The sequence below is a fragment of the Phocoena sinus genome, chromosome 18, assembly GCF_008692025.1.
Source record: "Phocoena sinus isolate mPhoSin1 chromosome 18, mPhoSin1.pri, whole genome shotgun sequence".
NCBI classification, from domain to species: Eukaryota; Metazoa; Chordata; class Mammalia; order Artiodactyla; family Phocoenidae; genus Phocoena; species Phocoena sinus.
Genome location: NC_045780.1, coordinates 30,687,034 through 30,707,800, shown reverse-complemented (window position 1 = coordinate 30,707,800; position 20,767 = coordinate 30,687,034). Strand labels below are relative to the sequence as shown.

The window sequence follows — 20,767 nt, the reverse complement described above, 5'->3', positions numbered from 1 at the left end:
TATCAATGGCTTCTATGTTTATACCCCCCACCTCTCCTCCCATTACCAAACTGTAATTTTCAGTTGGCTCTTCTGTTACTCATCTAAACTCTTTTTACTTCCCAAATGTTTTCCCCATGATGACCTCACCCTGTTTTTACCATTTAGTAAATTGAACTCAGCTATCTAAATCACAATCCTAATGTCTATCACAGCAAGTTTTATACTACCTTACTGCTTTCTGAAAGTTTTCTCAAAGATCTGGTTAACTGAAGTTTTTGGCTTGTTTGTTTGTTTTCTTCCCCAGCATACTTGAATGGTAAATTTCTTTATTAAATCAATTCCTATATAGAAATAAGCATTGGTCATTTAGAGAAAATGCTAAAAGTTTCAAATATTTATGTGTTAATTTAATATATGTGGTATATATTACATAAAAGCTTACTTAAATGCATTAAATAATTCAAGTGCTATTACATTTACTTGGGCATCAAATGATTTTTTTCTATGCAATTCATTAGAATCATAAAAGTAGTGATGTGTACTAAAAGAAGTTTTTAATCTTTCACTTTGTTCCATTCTTACTACCTCTTCACCACTCTAGGCCTCATTTTGCCTTGCCATGTATTACTTGCCCAGCTTCCTAATTGTATTCCCATCCCCCAAGACATTGTCTAAAAATCATCCCTTTAAAATGAAAGTTTGAACTGTCACCTCCTGAACCTCCAAGGGCTGCCTCTCAGTGGTCCCATCATTGGGCTTCTACTTACCTCTCCAGTCTCTACCTGCCACTCCCACTCTTAACATCACTACTCACATGCCTCTAACAGCAGCTTGCCATGCACTGCTTCCTTTCACCTATGTTTCTGAGAGTGCCCATCATCTTCCCTCTCCCAACTTCACTCTGCCAAGTAAGCCAAACATTTTTTGAAGAGTCAGCTCAGATGTGTTCTTCTCCAGGAATGTTCTTTGAGCCTCCAAATCTGGGCCGGGTTTCCATTCTCCTGACTCCATTAATACTCAGGACATATCTATCTCTCACTGCACCAAACTCATGGTTTGTATGTCCAATTTATTTAATACAGTGTGAGCTTCTTGAGGACCCAGCCTGTGCTTTAGTGCATCTTTGTATCCCGGGCACAGTCATTTAGTAGAAGAAAACTTAAGTGATTGAATAAACGAATGAATGACTGAAAATCTCTCTTGGCACCATGATTACTCAGCATACTAAGAAAGTATCAAGTACCCACAGGTAGCACAGGTATAGGTACTGTGTCCAGATTGAAGAAATATTTACATCCTAGTGCTTAGTGACAAATAATCCAGTAGTGTCAGTATCTAACTTCTGGAATGATACATTTAATTGACCTTTTGGAGCTTTTATTCAATATATATTAAATATATGAATATGTGAAATACTGATTCAATATATATGAAAGAATCAAGAATCAAGCTCTGAAGCTTGGCAGTTGACATCTTCAAGTTAATAAGGAAAAGAAGTGTGACGACAAATCTGAAGTACCTGTTCAGAGGCTTCGAGGTCTCTATTAATGTGTCACAGAAATTACACAGAAGGATGGAAAGGGCTCTAGACAGAAAATTATAAACCTGGAACTAGTGCTACCTCTGCCACTAACTTGAAGACCCTATGGAAGTCACTTAATCTGTTTTCTTATCTACACAATAGGGGAATTATACTTCAAGGATTCTTACCCTAATGTTTTGTAATATGGCTTTCAAAAGAATAGAGAACCTGCAATATTAAACATGCTATTAAAATGAAATAACAGGAAATTGCTGGGAGAAGTTTTAGACCTAATAACATTATTTTCTTACAGTTCTTAATTAACAGATGAGTTGATAACTATTTTATATTTTTAGAATTTATGGACACACTCCTGCTTTCATAAAAAATGTATGTAATATTAGTATAGAATTTTATTTATAAAAATGAAAAGAAATTGTCATTATTTATATTATAAAAAACACAAAAAGTAAAATCCTCTGATTTTTTTTGGGAATATTTGAGAGAGTGTGTAATTCTAAGGCTAGGGAGGGTTCCCCTGCCCCAAGTATAAGGCAAAATGAGTGTCAAAAGTTTGGGAAATACTGTTCCAACATTTCCTAATTGGAATCTTTCAGGAAAAGTCATTGCTGTGCTTACTAAAAGCAAGAGAATCTCAAAATCACAGTGAGTCTATAGTAAATCATGCAACACTTGTTAGAGAGGCTTTACAATGAGCAACAAATGTGAGGGTGATAAAATCTCTCTATTTTCATGATACCAGATGCTGGATTCTGGAAGCAGATGTTTGCACACGAGAAAAGAGATGTCATTGAAACTTTTAAAGTTAGGTGAACTGTGAGACGGTTGCAAAGCCTGGTAAGCAAAAACAAAGTGAAACTGCTCACAGTTTGAGAAATATTTTGTCTAGTAAAATATAAGGCCAGATGAATTGGGAATGCCCTAAAAGATAGCACAGGGAGGTGATAAAATTGATATTACCCTGCTCTTGGATAGATGAAGCCTAATAAAAGCTTACAGGACTTGAAAATAATATGAATTCTTGGCAACTAATACAATTTCTTAAATACCACATATGCAAATCATAAAGCAGCAGTGCTTCTAAAAATTTGTAAATGATTCCTCTCTGGCCTTAAATATTCAAAGTCCCTTCCCACCCCCAATATATGGCAGTAATTTCCCATTTCCTTCCTAAGACAAATTTCCTATTAGTAAGTTTATAGCAAAATTTATTTTAAAAATGATTTTCATAGATCGCCAGATGGCTGCTGAGAGGATGGACACGGTCACCTCCTTCATGTTCTTGCTTCCGCAGAAGTGGATTTGCTGTTGCCTGTTACGGGTAGGCCTGGGAAAAGACACTGCTTGATTGGAAGATTCAGACTGCAGTAACCATAATGCAGAAGAGAAACAGAACAGAAGCTTGAGAATATAAAAGTACTATGCTAGTAATTTTCTATTCAGGGTCAGTTCTAGGGGAAATTGCAAGGTAGGTCAAGTTTGTTTTCAGCAACCCAGCCCTCTGTCTCAATAACCTCCTCCCAAATCCTGAATGTATGGCTCCACTCTCACTTCAGTGGACAAGGACCTCAACTTCCATTCTCCCATTTCCCTACTATTGCTTTCGTAAATATCTCCTTCATGTAAAGTATAGGTTGTACAAACATTAAACTGTTTCCTTTCCAGACATAATTAGAAATATGGTGAAATTGCGGTCATTATGCAATGAATTAAGGAGGAAAATTAGAAGAAGTGGGGCTCAGAGCCTTGCCAAACTCTGAAATTTTATAACAAATACTAAAGTCGTTCCAACTAGCCTAATTCTGTTTTGAATCTGGAGCCCGCAAGCAAAATTCAAACACTGACTTAAAGAAAAAAAGGAACGACAGCAAAAAACAATTCTTTAGCTTTATTTTTTGTAGTTTTCTAGAATGTCCTCTGGGAAGAGTGAAGGCACCCCTTAAGAACACAACTTACTTTTAAAACTGAATTCACTGGAGCAAACCTAGTTTATTTGTCATTTCCATTATTCTCAACTTTCTATTGATTATGTTTTATTAGATTTTAATCAGGGATTCCCTTGTGAAATGTCTTGGACCCAGAATGTAATTTAAGAAGTCAGATTTTTCTAGCAGTAGAGAGAACGGGGGAGGCACAAAATTGAAGAGAATAAAACAAATTATAAGGCAATTAAATAAGATGAGAAATGAAAAAGAATTTGATTGGAGCAACTCCTGAGGCTCAGAAATGTCCTGGAATCCAGTCACCAGGGAAGGGACCAACATCTGGCCCCCACGGGGCATTACATCCTGTGTTGGTGATGCATCCACTGCAATCTCTAGCACAGGATGTGAGTACTCACGATGTACAATGCTACTCCACTAGCTTCAGAGCTCAATTCAAAGACTTAGTTTCAGTTAATTATAAAGATGTCAGAAGACTGATTATCCTTGGAAAATTGAGAACAGTCACACAGCTATCAATAACAAGCTCAGAAAAATTGCCAGTCAGCATTTATAAAGACTGCACATTTATTATTTGGGAATCAACAGAGACTACTGAATTTTGGGGAAAGCTTATTAAGTCTTTTAAAAGAAAAACAAAACACTTATTGCTAACAATCAAAATACTCTACAAGGTTTCTGATGGATAGAAATAAAGAAGTCAAAGTATAAATAGTATTCTGAGGTATAAAGAGTAATTTACCTGCAAAAATTTTTGAAAGACTTTTGTTCTTTATAAAACTGTATGTGACTCTTCTTTACAGAAGTAACATAATGTATTTTTATTAGTTCTTGATATAAATTAGTTTTTGTCATTCCAAAATATAAAATCAGAAGAATAAGATGAAATGTATTTTGGTCAATTTTCTGTGTCATTTTTTGATAAATAATGACTTATTAAATAGAAATATATATATATATATATATATATATATATATATATATATATATATGCCTTTCTAAGGAATTTGCTACTATGGCACCATACACATTCCAAAACATATGGATTGTTTTACCTATTATCTCCCTCTCTCCCTCTCTCTCTCTCTCCCCACTAACCTATCTACCTACATTTAATATTTGATGGGGAATGTATGGGGAAAAATCTAATTGACAAACAGAGAGGCAGAGCACCAAACTGAACTCAAATAGAAAAAGAACATTCTTTGAGATTTTTTTAATCACACTAAGAGAAGCTAAAATAACCTCTTTCTATTATAGGTTTTATTAATATAAAATCCTTAAAGCTATCTTCAGCTGTAGTGCAGTACATCACACCTTCATTTAACTACTGAATCCTTTAAAATATTTTTTCTAAAATAATGGGCAACATATACTAGTGCTGTATATTTGGGATGCTTAAACTGATGATAGCAAAAATACACAAATATCAGGAACAGAACAAATGGAAAAAATCTAACAGCACAAAAGAGAAGAAAAACAGTAAAAATTGAGCTAATAAAAAAAATCTCAAATGGACTAAGTTATTTGCAAAGGAAAATCATTATTAGCATAGAAAGTTCCATTGAAAATATGAAGACTATTTTTAAAGTTTATTTTAATTTCTAACTTAAAGAAGTATTTTAATTTAAAATAGAACATTATTTTTCTTAATAGAGATAATTTAAACAGGAAAAGAAGCCAATTAAACTAATAAAAATATAAAATATAATTTTGTTACTGATTTTTTAATTGAAAACTATTAAGGCACTACTATAAATTTTTAGGACAAGCAAAAGACTGATAAACAGGTTTCTTTTTGTTTAGCTTTTGCTTTAAAGGAAATTTATTTATGTTTTTTAGGATATTTTAAAAGGCATTAAAAATTAGGGTTAACATATGAAACTTGGACATGAGATAATTATTTGAATATGGCTGTCATCTTCTTTCATCTGTAAAGAAAATTATTCTTTGTAGGTGTGCATTAAATTAATTTGGCATTGGCTCTCATGATGCTTTTCAAATAAATTAATAGAGGACATTGACCAAGACAATGGCTGATTGCTTCTTCAAACATTTTAATTTTTTTTTTCTGAGTAAACAATTCATTATGTGAATAGTATAAAGCATTGGTTAAGAGGGCAGACCCTGAAGGCATGCTATTTTATTTCTAATGCTGACTTCACTACTTATAGCACAGAACATTGAGAAAATTTCTTAACAACTATTAAATGTGAGAGTAACAGTAGTCACCTATCTATAAGTGCAATGAAAACTAAATAGGATATTATGTTTTAACCACTGAATAATTCAATGAATATAACCTATTTTGATGTTTTCTCTCAAGGTTCGCATACATGAACTTAAGTTTTAACTTATCCTTCAATGTTTATTTGATATCTAGTCATAGCAATGAATCAGAAAATATATTTGAGCTAATTCTCCCATTTGGGGATAAAGTTGTACAGAAAAGACACAAATTTTGGGCATATCTGGACCTAAGATAAAATTCCAACCTGCTTGGCAGGTTAATAAATTTCCCATAAGCTCAGTTTTCTTACATGTAAGATAAAAATGATAACTATCTTAGAGTTTGCAGGTTAAATATGTTAATGTTGAAATGAAGTTGGCACAGTTTATGGTAAGTAGGAAAAACTCAATAAATACTAGTCTCCTCCTCTGAATCTAGATAGGTAGATAGATAGATGTATGCATAATATACATAGAAGAAAGAAAGAAAGAGAGAGAGAGAGGGAAGGAGGGAGACAAAAAGATTGTCTAGATGATGGAGAGAAAAAGACAGATTGGAGGTAGACAGAGAGATAGATAGGGAGATAGATGGCAGATAAAGGTAGATGAGAGAGGAGATATGAGAGAGAGAGAGAGCCAAACAGAGAAAGGTCTCCCATCCCAACTAGTTACATACAGTTTCTTGAAGGCAGGCTTCAAGTCAAATTTATTTCTGATGTTCCCAAAGAATCTAACTTTCCTTACATATTGAAAGCATTTGATAAATATTTATTAAATAAATGAATTGATGAATCAAATCTGTCGATCAATCAATGAAATACTCCGTCAAAATCATGTTTTAAAGTAGAAGTCAGTCTCTCTCCTATAAATTCAAAGATTACTTTCTAAGTATGGCTTTCAGATTCATAACTTTCTCGTGTTTGTTAATAAGGATATGTGGAAACTACTTGTTTTACAGGAGATATATCTATTGGCATTCTCACTCATAGACTAGCAATTATTTTATGTGTAATATTAATTAAAATATGTGTCAACAACATTTTCTTTTAAGAACAATAGCCACCTTTCTATGATATTACTTTTTGATACCAAAATAGGAAAAAACAGCTTTTCAGTATAAACTACATTTTCAGACACATATTTCACTTTTCTATAGGGGTCTTTTTTTCATTCCTATCAAATACATTGCTCAGTCAGTGGATGGAAAGGAATTAAAAAGTTAATAGTGAGCAGCAGGCTTTTTTAATTAGCAAAGTTTCTCATGAAGATAGGACAAAATGCAAACTCTTTACTTACTCTATGCAGCTTTACAAATAGTGGCCAGTGAATTACCTGTAAATCACTTTATCACACACATAGATTAGTCTGTTAGCCTATGCATTCACATATCAAGATCCAATAATCCATTACTTAAAATATGCCTAAAATATTCATATATTATAATATTGCATAGTCAAACCCATCAAGACCACTTAACTCACTTCAAGTAAACATTCAACTGTGCAGGAACTGTGAATATTAGGTAAGTATTCAAATAGCTTTTGTTTAAAATAATTTTTAAAACAATATTGCATTGTTATGTAAAAAGTTGCTAAGACATATCTGGCACTTATTACTTAGAAAAGAAGGCTTTTGCGAGGTTATCCTTAAAATTAAGCCAGCGTAATTATATTTAGTGCAGAAACTTTTATATATGTGTATATATATATGAATTTATTTCTGTATTGAATGTATGTGTGTGAGTGTTTGAACTCGAATTTCAACATGAATAGAGAAATTAAAAAGCATTCTATCTGCTGATGTATATGTGATAGGACTGACTGCACTAGAGGCAAAAATTTACTCTTTATGAATCACCAATCATTAAATGACTTAGAAGAATACATAAATATGTCCATATAGCTTAAATGTAGTCTCTCATAAAAATTTAAATAAATATTAAACATATTTAAATACTATTAATATTTTGAAAACTAATATTAACTAATATAATATGCATTTGTAATTCTGAAATTCAATTTATACAACAGTTCTTTTCATTTCTTATAATTGGACATAAAAAAAGCTTATTCACAACATCTAAGTCTCACACTTAAGACTAGCTTAATTCTCTTTGGGTGAATCATTAGTAAATATTCTATTGTGTTTGAAACAATAAAAATATCAAAATTAATTTAAAAAGGCATATCAAACTAATAAATTGAAGATAGACTTTTAGCAAAAAACATATGCATTTATGAAGAAGTATTTCTTTTATAACTCTATCAGGGTAAACAAGTTCATGTTTATTTGCTATCCAGGAAGACTTAGACATAAATCAAAAGGAGCCAGAACTCTGGCTTAGCTGTGATTTGACTCTTGAAAAACTATCTTGAAACTAAAATCCACACTAAAAATACATCAACACTGATAAGAGCTATACAATCCCAATTGAGTTTTCATTTCACCTAAAAGCGTTGAATTTATTCATCTTAATCTGTATATTAGTATATTAAAATGTGCATATCTAGCTAACATATGCTATATTTTCCTTTAATAAAATGCAAAATAGCAAAGGCTGGAAAATGTTCATAAAAATAAGTACAATCTAGTGACTTTGGGCAAGTTCTCATCTTAAGAAGATTACAGACCAAAATCCATGGCCTTCCTTTTTCTGTGGTTACTGAGGTATTGAATAATTGCTTTCTGTCTGGGGCAACCTCAGAATTTGCTGCTCCTTTTGCTATATCGTCAATGGTCCATTCCAAGGTGATAAACTACAACTCTAGTACTATGAGGTTTAAAATGATTGCTTAAGCTTTACACTTTGTAAGCATTGGAAGACTTCACTCACCTTGTTCAAGTGGTTGGCTTTTAGTTGAAGTAGTTTTCATCTTGAGTGCCTCCCTAACAGACATGTCACAGCAGGAGCCTTTGTTAGTGTCTTGGTCACTGTCAGCCTGATCACTGTCCCCGTGCCCACTGTCTCTCAGGCTGGCTCTTTCTGGGTCCTTAAACGTGGAGCTACTGAAATACATATAAAGAAAAAGAAGAGAAAGTGTTGTCTCTACGAGTTTGAATCTGAAGTGTAATCTCTAGCAAAGCAATTTTGACATGAATGCAAATGGGGAAGCTGAGAAAGTTATTTAATAGGCCTTACCTTTGAACAAACTGCTGCCTGCTGCCCATGTAATTGGGCTCTGCGGGAAAATTGTCTGTCTGCGAAAGAGAAGGAAAAAATACGTATAGTTGTACACTGGACAAATCCCCTGCAGAGCAACAAGACTTCCTAGTGGAAAAATGATTAATAATTCAAAAATTCCCTTAATCTTCAAATTTGTACATTTTAATTAAATTGGAAATTGCTGACATGTAATCATGTACTCAGAACAATTAAATGATTCCGGTCCACATATTACCTGTTAAAGTAAACAATGAGCCTGTTATAACTGGCATTCTCTGTTAGTACCAGGATGGATAACACTGTCTGTGTTGTTTCATTACTTAGATATTAAGATTGAATATTTGTGGGAGGAGTGGGAAAATGACCTAATTTCTCCATATTAAAAGTGTGAATTATTTAATAATACTCATTTTTAAGCATAATTACATCATCTGCTGGGATTCTTTGCCTTTCTTGATATAACATCATTTAAAGTCACCCACTCCTCAATTAAGGGATATAAAACCTTTCCTTCAAATTTTACCAGTAACAAATACAGGCATGGCACCTATGGTCGGACTCATCTCTATAGTTCATCCTTATCTGCATCCCTACTATGGAAATTGTACTCAATACAAGGGAAAGGGCTGTTACTTCCTGGTTATTAAAAACAAAGTAAAATAAAAATAAGAATTAAAATGTTACTTAAAGCAGTGAGAGTAGACACTAAGAAACGAGGCTTGCTTTTGTGTCTGTTTTTGCTGCTTCCAAACTGACGTGGATGTCTGCCAAATAGAACTGAATTCTCCTTGTACCGTAGAACAGAGTCTTTTGCGAAAAAGAGAGTAGATCTTTCATAGGTTTCCCTATACTGTACATTCATACACGTTACTTCTTCTTGCAGCTGACTCAGCGACAAAGGTTCTCCTGTTTTCTTCCTCATTTCATGTCACACCATTGTGCTCTGAAGCAGCTATGGGTTCCTACAAGATCATCCAGCATGCAAGTATCAGTGACACAGGAGCGTACAATTCATGAAGCAGAGGGACCAAGGTAAGGTTTAATGTAGAGCAGTATGTATTTTCCTTATAAATAAGGCTAATTTAAACTAACAGGACTCTTTTTTTTATCCTATGTAATAATTTAAATTATTTGGCTTTTTAAACTATTATTAGAAAAAACATGTTAAGAGTAATAGCTTAAACTACTATCTAAGTTTCAATGTCTTTTAGAAGTTGGGGGACAGGAAAAACCCTCACAAATTTCTTAATCTATAATCTTTTCTTGCTGTTGTTCAAATGACCTTTGTCAAAATAAATGCAAAGATGAAGGTAAACAAGGTAGATTAATTTCTCACTTCTAATCCACTTTAACTAGTAATTGGTAACAGACATTTTTTATTAACATGTTTTTACTAATTTCCAGATTCTGTGAAGCACCTTAATTGTTTCCATAACAAACTATCTATCTTTAAGGATAACTTTATCTTCTAGTAAAAGTAATAATGGAAACCAACACCAAGAGCAAAAATGTTTGCAAAAGAGTTTTGCCAATTTTAAAAACTAAAATTACTTAGAAACTCCACATTTAAACTTAAAATCATCTAGTTCATTTTTTGAATTGGTCAAAAACATGCATCAACTCATTATTGTTGTCAGTTAAAAGCTAAGCCTGAGTATCTTGGAACACTTCAGAAAAACAGAATCCGGGGTATTAAGGAGCAAGTAAAGTGTAAAGTGAAAGTGTAAACTCTAGTTAGAAAATATAAGGGCTATTATAAGTAATCTTGTGATTTTAATGGCTTTGATTAGGTGGGACCTCATAGGATGTGGATCCCTATTCAGTTAGACACAGGGAGACTGACTGGGAAAACTTTTCTTCCCTTGTTCTAATAGGGACAGTATCTAAAATTTTTTGCATAACATCAAAGTTCTGGGCAGTTCTTATAAAATAAGATACTTTAAGTTCCTATTAAGTGAAGAGCTGTTTTAAATTATATGTGAGTATGTGTGCACACGTGTCTATGCATGTTTCTATGTATGTATCAGCATGTTTGATGAGCACTGGGTGATGGTAATGCTACCAAATATTGTTCTGATGAAAGAAAGAAAACAATAGGAAGTTAGAAAAGAAGAATTTTGGAAAGGAAAGAAAGGCAGGGAGAAAGGCAAGGGAAAAATAGAAAGAGAGGAGGAAGAGAAAAACAAAAGGATATACAAAGGAGGAGAAATGAGGGTGGAGGGTGGTAAAAACAGGCTAAAGAAAGTTGGTTTATTATTGTAGAATTTCACAAAGTACAATTTTAGAAGTCTGCAGCTTAATCAGTAGCAGAGTATCAAGAGTTTATTAATACTGTCAGTCAGCATTCATTCATTAAAATAGGTAGGAATGTGAGAGGTTGTGTCTGTTTATAATTACCATAATGAAATAGTCATTTGGCCTTTAATAAACATATGACTAATTCACTATAAAAAACACACTAGTTTTAATATAGAAAATAACATTTTCATTATCCAGGCTCCAAGGATGTCTGAAAACTCATTTCAAATAATCTGAAATAAAATAACAGTATTTACATAGAAAAACAAACAGAAAATAGACAAAAAAGCTGAATGTATTACGGCATCATTTAATTTAGGAATATAAGGGCTTTCAGCTATTTTCCAACACTGTATTCTAAAAATCAAATTCTATCTTGTACGTTTATAATTCTTAACCATTAAGTCTAGAAAGAAAGTAAAATTTGATGTCAGACACTTGTAGATTTTTAGGTCTCAGCAGAGTAATTAAAATATTCATGTGAGTAATTAAAATATTCATATGAGTAATTAAAATATAACTTTTGAAAATTTTATCCTTTTTCATACAAGGATAAAATTAGAATGTTTTCCCTTCAAACACAACTTGAACATAGGAACTATTAACTTTTATTTTTAAAACATATCATTTGTTTTTAAAAAAAATGGATCCCTGGAATTGATGGCTAGTTACAAAAAAGTTCTAAAGCAGATACTTTGAAATAAACTGTAGGATATGATTATCTTTTTAATCTATTTCACTCAGAAATAAAAAGACAAATGTTTTGCTGTATTTTTAAATGATCATTTGCTCATAATGATCACTTAAATATGAACTAACTTATAAAACTGAATGGCATTCCTAGTTCGATTTTTTTTGGTTATTTTTTGGATGAAGATAAAAATTTAGATATTCTTTCTTTTGTTCAGAAAACATAAATAAACAAGTAATCAAGTAAACAAACACACAGTGGAAAAGTCTGTATGATATGAATGGTTTCTTTGATTATTTATCTTTATGCACTTCTCTTCTAGTACTCAGCAAATTGTAGTAAATTTATAAATGATACTTGAAATCATAATTTTTATCAGCAGTAGTCAATAATAAACTATTCCTAAGATGTGCAATCTTCTACTACTTGCTCATTTATTAGGACTCTAAAAAAAATCATGATTTTAAAAACGAGTGTCTCTGAAAAAGACCAAAAGAAAGCACCTACTGAAGCTGAACCACATTGCCTGAAATTGGGAAAGCTCTATTTGTGGAAGTAGATTAATTTGACATGACCACTTACATGTATCTAGAGAAGTTGATCTGAAAATGGATAGCAAAAAGAGTCAAAATAGATTTTTTTTTACTCTTAGAATAGTAAAAATGGAACATTTTAAAATGTATCCAGCATTTGACAAAACTCAACATCTATTAATGATAAAAATTCTCAGCAAATAGGAATAGATGGACACTTCTTCAACTGCATAAAGAGCATCTATCAGAAAAGAGTATAACTAGCATCACACTTGAAAGACTGAAAACTTTCACCACTTCTATTCACCACTGCACTGAAAGTCCTAATATGTTCAATAAGGCAAGAAAAATAAGGGAAGGTCATACAAATTAGAAAAGGAGGAAAAAATATTTTCACAATGCTATTGTATTCTCAGATAATAGTATTGTTCAAACAGAAAATAAGAAAGAATCAAGACAAACAAAAACAAACAAATAAAACTTCTCAGAATGAGTAAATAAGTTAAGCAATGTTGCCATTCCAAGGTCACCATACAAAAATCAATCATATTTCTATATACTAGCAATGAACTAGTTGGAAACTTAAATATCCAAAGCAATACATTTATAATATGTCCCTAAGAGTCAAATACATAAACAAATAAATAATTTTTAAAAATAAGTACAGAATCTGTATACTGAACATTACAGAAACTGATGGAATAAATCAAAGAAGGCCTAAATAAGTGGAGAGTTATATCATGTTTATGGATTGAAAAATTCAACATGGTAAAGACATCAATGTTCCTCAAATAATCTATACATGTAACATAATTCCACTCATATTCACTGCATGATTTTCTACAGCTATAGACAAGAGGACTCTAGAACTTAAAACACAAAGAACTGTAATAGCCAAAATAATTTTGAAAAAGAAGATTAAATTTGAAGGAATCACACTACCCTATTTAAAGTATTACTATGAAGCTACATAAATCAAGACAGTGTAGTATTGTCAATGGAAGAGACACATAGATCAATGGAACAGGTGAGACTGTTCAGAAGCTCACAGAAATATGGCCAACTAATTTTTGACAAAGTTGCAGAAGGCAATTCAATAGAAATGAAACTTGGCAATTCAACAAAAATGAACACTTTGTAAAAACAAAACAAAACAAAAACATAAAAATTTGAAGTTGACCATAGATCTAAATGAAAAACATAAAACTATAAAAGTTTATAAGAAAACCCTGTAGAAAATCTATGTGACCTAATTTTAGGCAGAGTTCTTAGACATGATACCAAAAGTATCATTCATAGGAAAAAAAAAGACCAAAATTAACCCAATAATTTGGTATTTACCTTAAATAAATGAAGACTATGATCACACAGAGATTTGTACATGAGTATTTCAAGAGCTCTATTTGCCAAAACTGGAATCATCCCAGATATCTTTCAATAGGTGAACAGATAGACTGTGATACATACACACAGTGAAAAACTATTTAACAATAAAATAATGAACTACTGAGACAACAACTTGGATGAATCTCAGAAGCATTATGTTGAGTGAAAGGAGCCAGTCTCAAAAAAGTTGCACAGTGTATGATTCCATTTATAAGATTTCTCAAAAAAGCAAAAACTATTACAACAAAGAATAGATCAGTAGATGCCAGGAGTTAAGGTTGACTATAGAGATATAGCATGAGGAAGCTTTTTACTGATAGAACTGTCCTGGTTGTGGTATTAGTTTCATGAAGATATATATGAAAAAAATCACAAAAAACAAAAAATACAGAATTCTACATTCCAAAAAAGGTTCATTTTACTGGCTGCTAATAAAAATTAATTCCAAACATACATATAAGGTGATCATATGCATCTCATATACACTGAGGATTTTTTCTGTCTCACAGAGGTTTATAAAACTACAAATTCTTTCATTAGTCTCAATAAAGAGTATTTCTGAACTTTGTCTTTTAAAATTATACAGAGCCAACTTTCAAAACACTATTTAGAAATCCCATATTCATTTGGACAGACTACAAATGGATTTGAGATATAAAGCTCTATTTGGCCACACTAACAAACCCAAGCAACACTCTATAAGACAGTCGTCTTAAATATGAATTATTTAGCTCAATTTTCATATTTTTTCAAAGATGTTTTCCTTGTGTGCAGTTCTCATTTACCCAGTCATAAAATAGATACTTTAAATAAAGATTTCAGACTGCATTTATTGCAAAGAAGTAGCTTTTTCTTTCAATGCATGAAAAAATATGGCTATATCATGAAGAACTGAGAACCATCCATAGAAATGGTGAGTTTTTTAATTTGGAGAATACCTCATGAAATTGATTCTACATTTGTAAGTAAGTGAATAGAATATCCTTGTAAAGACTAAAGACATTGAATATGAAATTATTAGCATCTAAGATGCACCAAAGCATATACAGAATAGTCAAAATAATTTTACAACTTTGATGATAAAATTAGGATAATACTATTTAAGTTGTGCAGTTTTATATTTTATATGAGATAATATATGAAAATTTCTTAGTTATAAAATACCATTCCTGTTATAACTTTAAATTTTTTACTTTTTTATTTTTTAAATTTTTGTCTGCACCACACAGATTGCAGGATCTTAGTTCCCCAACCAGGGATCAAACCCCAGGACCCCTGCAGTAGAAGCACAGAGTCCTAACCACTGGACCACCAGGGAATTACCACTTTTAAATTATTTTTTAATCTTATAAGCAGCACTGTAATGATCATGAAATAACAATAACTGGATGAAAGTCTGGTAAATTGTAAAACAATACTTGAATTTCTAAAAAATGAGATAACTATGGGATGACAAAAACAAAGACCTCATCTTTTTGAATCTCATTTCTAAAGAATTTCTAAGAAAAATATCAGAGTACTATTCTCCAAATGTATCCCTGCAAAAGGAACAGATAAAAATATTGTGAGCATTAGGAAACTGGATTCTATAGTTATTTTTCACCATCACAGATACTGTTTAAGTGAATGTTTCTAGAATTCAATCTGTGGTTAGTGCAATAACTGTGAAAAATATATGTACAATACCTCGGTTCTATTTAACAGGATTATTTTATATTTCCCATTATAGAGTCATGAGACAGTCAGGAAATTTCCTATGGAGAGAACAATTTTGACAAACCAAACATCTCTGGCATTTCCAGAATCATTGTTGTGTAAACACAGAAGACAGTAGTTTATAAACTGCTGGCATTCTTGATATTATTTTGCTTTACTACATCTGTTTCTTTACCAAAGAGGAGACATTTGGGACAGAGACTCAGCAGGTAAATTCATTCCACAAACACACATTTAGTTCAAACCATGCACAATATAAAAATTCTAGTTTTCACCAATGTAAAATTCATAGTATCTGATATTCTATCAAGAATTACAAGGCATGAAGTAAACCAGGAAAACATAACCCATACCTAGGTTATAGCCCATCAATCAATAAAACCCATCAATAAAAACAGACCCAGGCATGAAAAAGATGACAGAATTAACCAATAAGGACCTTAAAATCTATTAGAATTTTGAAAATATGATCAGGAATGTAAAAGCATGACCCTGAGAGTAAGTGCCTCAAATTTTGAGCCCCAAGAACCTCCCTTGCAGTATCCCAATCTTGGGCCTGAAGGTGAGAAATAGATGGCCCAAAAGATGCAAAATGAAACTTCCAAAAGTGAAAACTATAATATTTGAAATTAAAAATACAATGAATAAGGGCTTCCCTGGTGGCACAGTGGTTGAGAGTCCGCCTGCCGATGCAGGGGACACGGGTTCGTGCCCCGGTCTGGGAAGATCCCACATGCCGCGGAGCGGCTGGGCCCGTGAGCCATGGCCGCTGAGCCTGCACGTCCCGAGCCTGTGCTCCGCAGCGGGAGAGGCCACAACAGTGAGAGAGGCCTGCGTACCGAAAAAAAAAAAAAAATTACAATGAATAAGACTGACAACAGATTAGACAATGAGGGACAAAAGATGTAGCATTTTGCATCAAGTTCTAGAAGCACCTGTCTCAACAATTATATAGTTAATATTAAATTTCTACTTTATGTTTATCTGTATAAGCTTTATATATTTGAGTCAACATCCTGTTTATAATTTTGTAATATATGAGAGCAGACAGATATGTCAAATACAAAAAGGCTCTCCCAGAGGTTGCAATACAAATATGAAGAAAGCTTTCATTCTAGAGGTATTGATCTAGAATTGGAATTATTGAAGAAAAATGAAAGTGTATATTTGACTCTTTGAAGTCATCATTAAGATAAAACTTCTCACAGACTAATTTTGGGTCGGATGTGTAGTCATGGTGTTGAATCACATCATTATAGCTTCAGTTATACTTAGATGATCAGTGTTTTCCTAATCCAGAGGAACAGGGGAGTGAAATTTTGAAAATTCCTTTGAATTAGGGAGAGAAGTTTGATTGCATATATTGATGCCACTGGGTTGAAAACAAAACGAAACAAGTTGAACTTTTCCCTTAATTCAAAGGCACTGCTTTTCCCATTGATAACAGTATTCTCTTTGCAGCACTCTGAACACAAGGGAGTGTTAAGAGGTGAATAATTCACTTTAAGCTTTTTCATACCGACATTGCTTCTGATAGCTCTGTCTTCAACAGAATATATGGTGTGGTTCTTTCCACATTGCTGAAGTAGCCAACAGCATTTTAAGCCACCACTTATAAAATTATCTGACAGCACCTATAGCTCTGAAATTTCTAAAGTGCGTGAAGTATGGCAATAACTGTATTTATCAGTGATTTTCAAAATAATACATTTTATACAAATATAGTGTGGTCCATACTTATGTACTAAAGGTATAAGAAAAAAAGTGAGAAATTCTTACCACATTTAGCAAAAACTGACATTAAGTTAAAATGGGAGGACAAGAACAGCCATATCCTGTTAAGTGAGAATTGCAAGTCTACTGCCCAATTAGGATGACTTAGATGCATTTTTTTAGTGATGTGGCTGTATCTGAAAACCTCTTGCAAATGTAAACCCTTTTATAAATGGCACTGATAAGTTCAGTAATAACTGGTGTGCCAGAATTTAATTATGTAATCTGTGAATCTTAAAGAAAATCATCTTTGACAAGAAAGAAGAAAATCTAAGTACGCAAAAGGTAAGATGAGAGCTATTTGTTATCTATAAAAGCATACAAAATAGAGAATGCTGCACATTCTTTTTATATATTTGCTGAAGGGTGGAGCCCAGAGGCCAACGAGGCACCACTGAATGTACTTTCCCACTAGCAACAGCAGCACATTATGCCTTGAGCGGATATTTTAGGAAAAGAATCCAAACTTACTAGAAGATTGCTAATTTCAACATCCCTAATTAATCCATTCTCTTCAAGGTGGTAAGCCTCTCCATCTCAACCCTATCCAATACCCAGTCCTCCCTTTTTCTTCCAAGTGGCGGGGGAAGTTTAGAGTTGTTTTCTGTTTTCTTGCTAACTCTTTGCTAGACATTTAGTCTTAGGAAGCTCTCCTCTGCTTTCCTCCTACCATATTCTTTTCCCATCTCTATTAAGAATGCAGAAGGATTTTCCCCCTGGAGGGAATATCTGAAACTACATTCTCTGCAGTTGGGCCTCTAAGACTAACAATTCAAAGATTATACATTGCCAATAAAAATTCATTACAAGCCTGAATTTCTGGAATACTCCACATATGAAGAGAAAGAATGAAAAAAGAGGGAGACAAATTAGTGACACATTCTTTTGAATACTCCTTTCTGCAAAATATATTTCCTTAAAATCTTATTTTATTAATTTTGAGAAACTTGCTACTAAGCATATGGAAATTAAAAAAAAATTGAATTATTTAGATTTAAGCCAGCTTTAGTCCAATTCACTTAGCTAATATGGACATGCCTTGACACACTATACCTCACTGAATCTAAATATATGTAAATGGTATAACTGTGTCTATACTGTACTTGGAGATTTGGAGTATGCTGTCCTACATTAGGATCTACAAAGCGGTATTATTGATATTTATTATTCATTCTTCTCAATTGCCCTAGGAGACACAATGCTATTACTGTCCACATTTTTTTTAAACAGAGAAACTACAGCTGACTTTCATAGGAGTGCTTGTCATATACCCAATTCATTGTAGAACAATAACACTTGCCAGAGACTGCCAGGACAAGTCAGTTGATATACTGCCTCTCTGAGAAATATAATGATCCATACCAATATTTTCAAAAATAAGTTAATGAGAAATTAATGTGAATTGCCTTGAAATGATCTTAAAAATTATTGTTACATACTAAGCAAAATAGTACTACTATACCCCTAATAACAAAATGGCTCTTTATGCACTCTACCTTTCCTTTTATACTTTCACATTAAATTATTTTAATATGCTTAATATTATATTTAACTCTAATGACTAGATTTTTCCTTTGGTCAATAACATAAAAAGGTAATAATGGCCATTTATTATCAAATATACTAATGCATACAGTAGACTTAATTGTATAATTATAGTCATATATTATCAATTGCCAAAATAGGCATTTCTGAACACTCACTTTTAAAGTGCAAATTTAAGGTATTACATTCAGTCGATCATCATGTGAAATTCCTAAAAGACGAATAACTAATTTAAAAAGTAAATCAAACTGTATGCTTGCTATCCATTTCATCAGTTTATTTTTTCACAATACACTAAAATTAAAAACTTTATGAATGCACTGATTTTGGTAAACACAATTCACCAGTCTTGCTGCTCAAAATATTAAATTGTTAATCAGAAGATAGTCAATTATTATTTAAATAATGATTACATTTTGCAAATGCAACAAAGAGTGATCAACAAGATCTGTTTCTTATCTGATTTTGCATCAGCCTTTCAAGTCATCAACTGTCCAGGTTCATTCCAATTCTTAATAGGAGAAAAAATAGGAGGAATTGGAATTCAAGGTGAAATTGAATAAATCAGCAGCTTTCTAATGTTTTCCTTCCTCTAAATCTTGATAAGCATAGAGAATTTTTAACTCTTTATAAGTAACGATTCAGCCAACCAGGTAAACAGCCAATATATTTTACAATAACTAGTATATACTTTGGGTGAATTTTGAGTCCCCAGCGTTTTGCATGAGTTTCAAAGATAATTTACTAACCCCTTCCAAAAAATAAAAATTATATAAAATTATAAATTAAAAAATTAACCCTTTAGATTTGAATTTCTGTCTTAAAAACAAGAGTAATTTGAAAGCACAGTTATGAAGATTTAGGAGATAACATACAAGGAATTTGGAAGACTTGTCCTCAGAAATGAATATTAAAAAGAAAAAGAAATTCCTAAATTTGAGGAAAAATTAATTATTAATCAAATCTGTAAGTATTAGATTACTAGAATATTTTTCATTTTCCCTCTGAAATATAAGTATCACATTTAAAATGCATGCTTCAGTGGAAATAGCTATTTCAGGTTGGCGTTCATACCTGAAATTAAAATAAAGTTAAGTGTCTTTACTAATGTTAACATATTTTTAAACATTAGCATAAAATGAAATGAAATATCTCTACTCTTTATCAGACTGTCACTTAATACCTAATTCAAGAATCCCCAGTTCTTTCTTTGCTTGAAGACTTTAATTCTAAGAATTTTTCTCCTCTAGTGAAAGAAGCAATGTTATCTAGAGAATCACTTCATGAGACAATAAGCCAGCATTCCTCCAATAACTGGTTTTGAAATAACAGATAATCATTTTGATTTTGTTAGAAACTATTTAAAGTCTACATAGTGCAGTTTTTTAGCAAACACTCAAATAGAAAAAAATTAAATATTATTAACAGTTAGTAATGACTTACAAAATTTGTTGGTGAACCCTGGCTGGCTAAGGGGCTCATTCTCTGTATTTAAAAATAAAGTTTTATTGGAACTCAGCCATGCCCTTTTATTTATGCTTCATGCTTCAATAGCAAAGTTGAATAGTTGTGACAGAGACCATACAATCCCCGAACTTTAATATATATACTACCTGGCCCTTCATTTAAAAAAAAAAAAGAAAAAAATTGCAGGCTCCTGACTTAGAGAGATGAAGTCTCACTTCTTAACCATATAATTAATATGTTTTTACTCTACTCACTCCTGTAGATAAAATAGTAATGAGGCATTTTTACATATGCACTAGGCTTAATTAGGTCATGGTTTAGGAAAAAACACGTCATTTTCATCCTCTGAAGGACACAGATTTCCTCATAGAATATGCACTTGGAAGGTACCTGATTGAAAAATGATTTATATTTTTAAGTGATTTAGGTTTTAGGTGATTTATAGCATGTTTATATTCAATCCCAAACAACTTAAAACTGAGGAAACAGTACCATCAT

General features: G+C 32.3%; 1 protein-coding gene across 1 annotated transcript in view; it reads right to left on the bottom strand.

Moving 5' to 3' along the window:
- PCDH17 (protocadherin 17) overlaps nt 1-20,767 on the bottom strand; it is a 101,450-nt gene that overhangs the window by 56,945 nt on the left and 23,738 nt on the right. Inside the window, exons 2-3 of the mRNA XM_032610687.1 lie at nt 8,837-8,895; nt 8,531-8,703 (exon numbers count right to left, since the gene is read on the bottom strand). Coding sequence (XP_032466578.1) covers nt 8,531-8,703; nt 8,837-8,895 — 232 coding nt within the window. The remainder of the gene's footprint in view (nt 1-8,530; nt 8,704-8,836; nt 8,896-20,767) is intronic.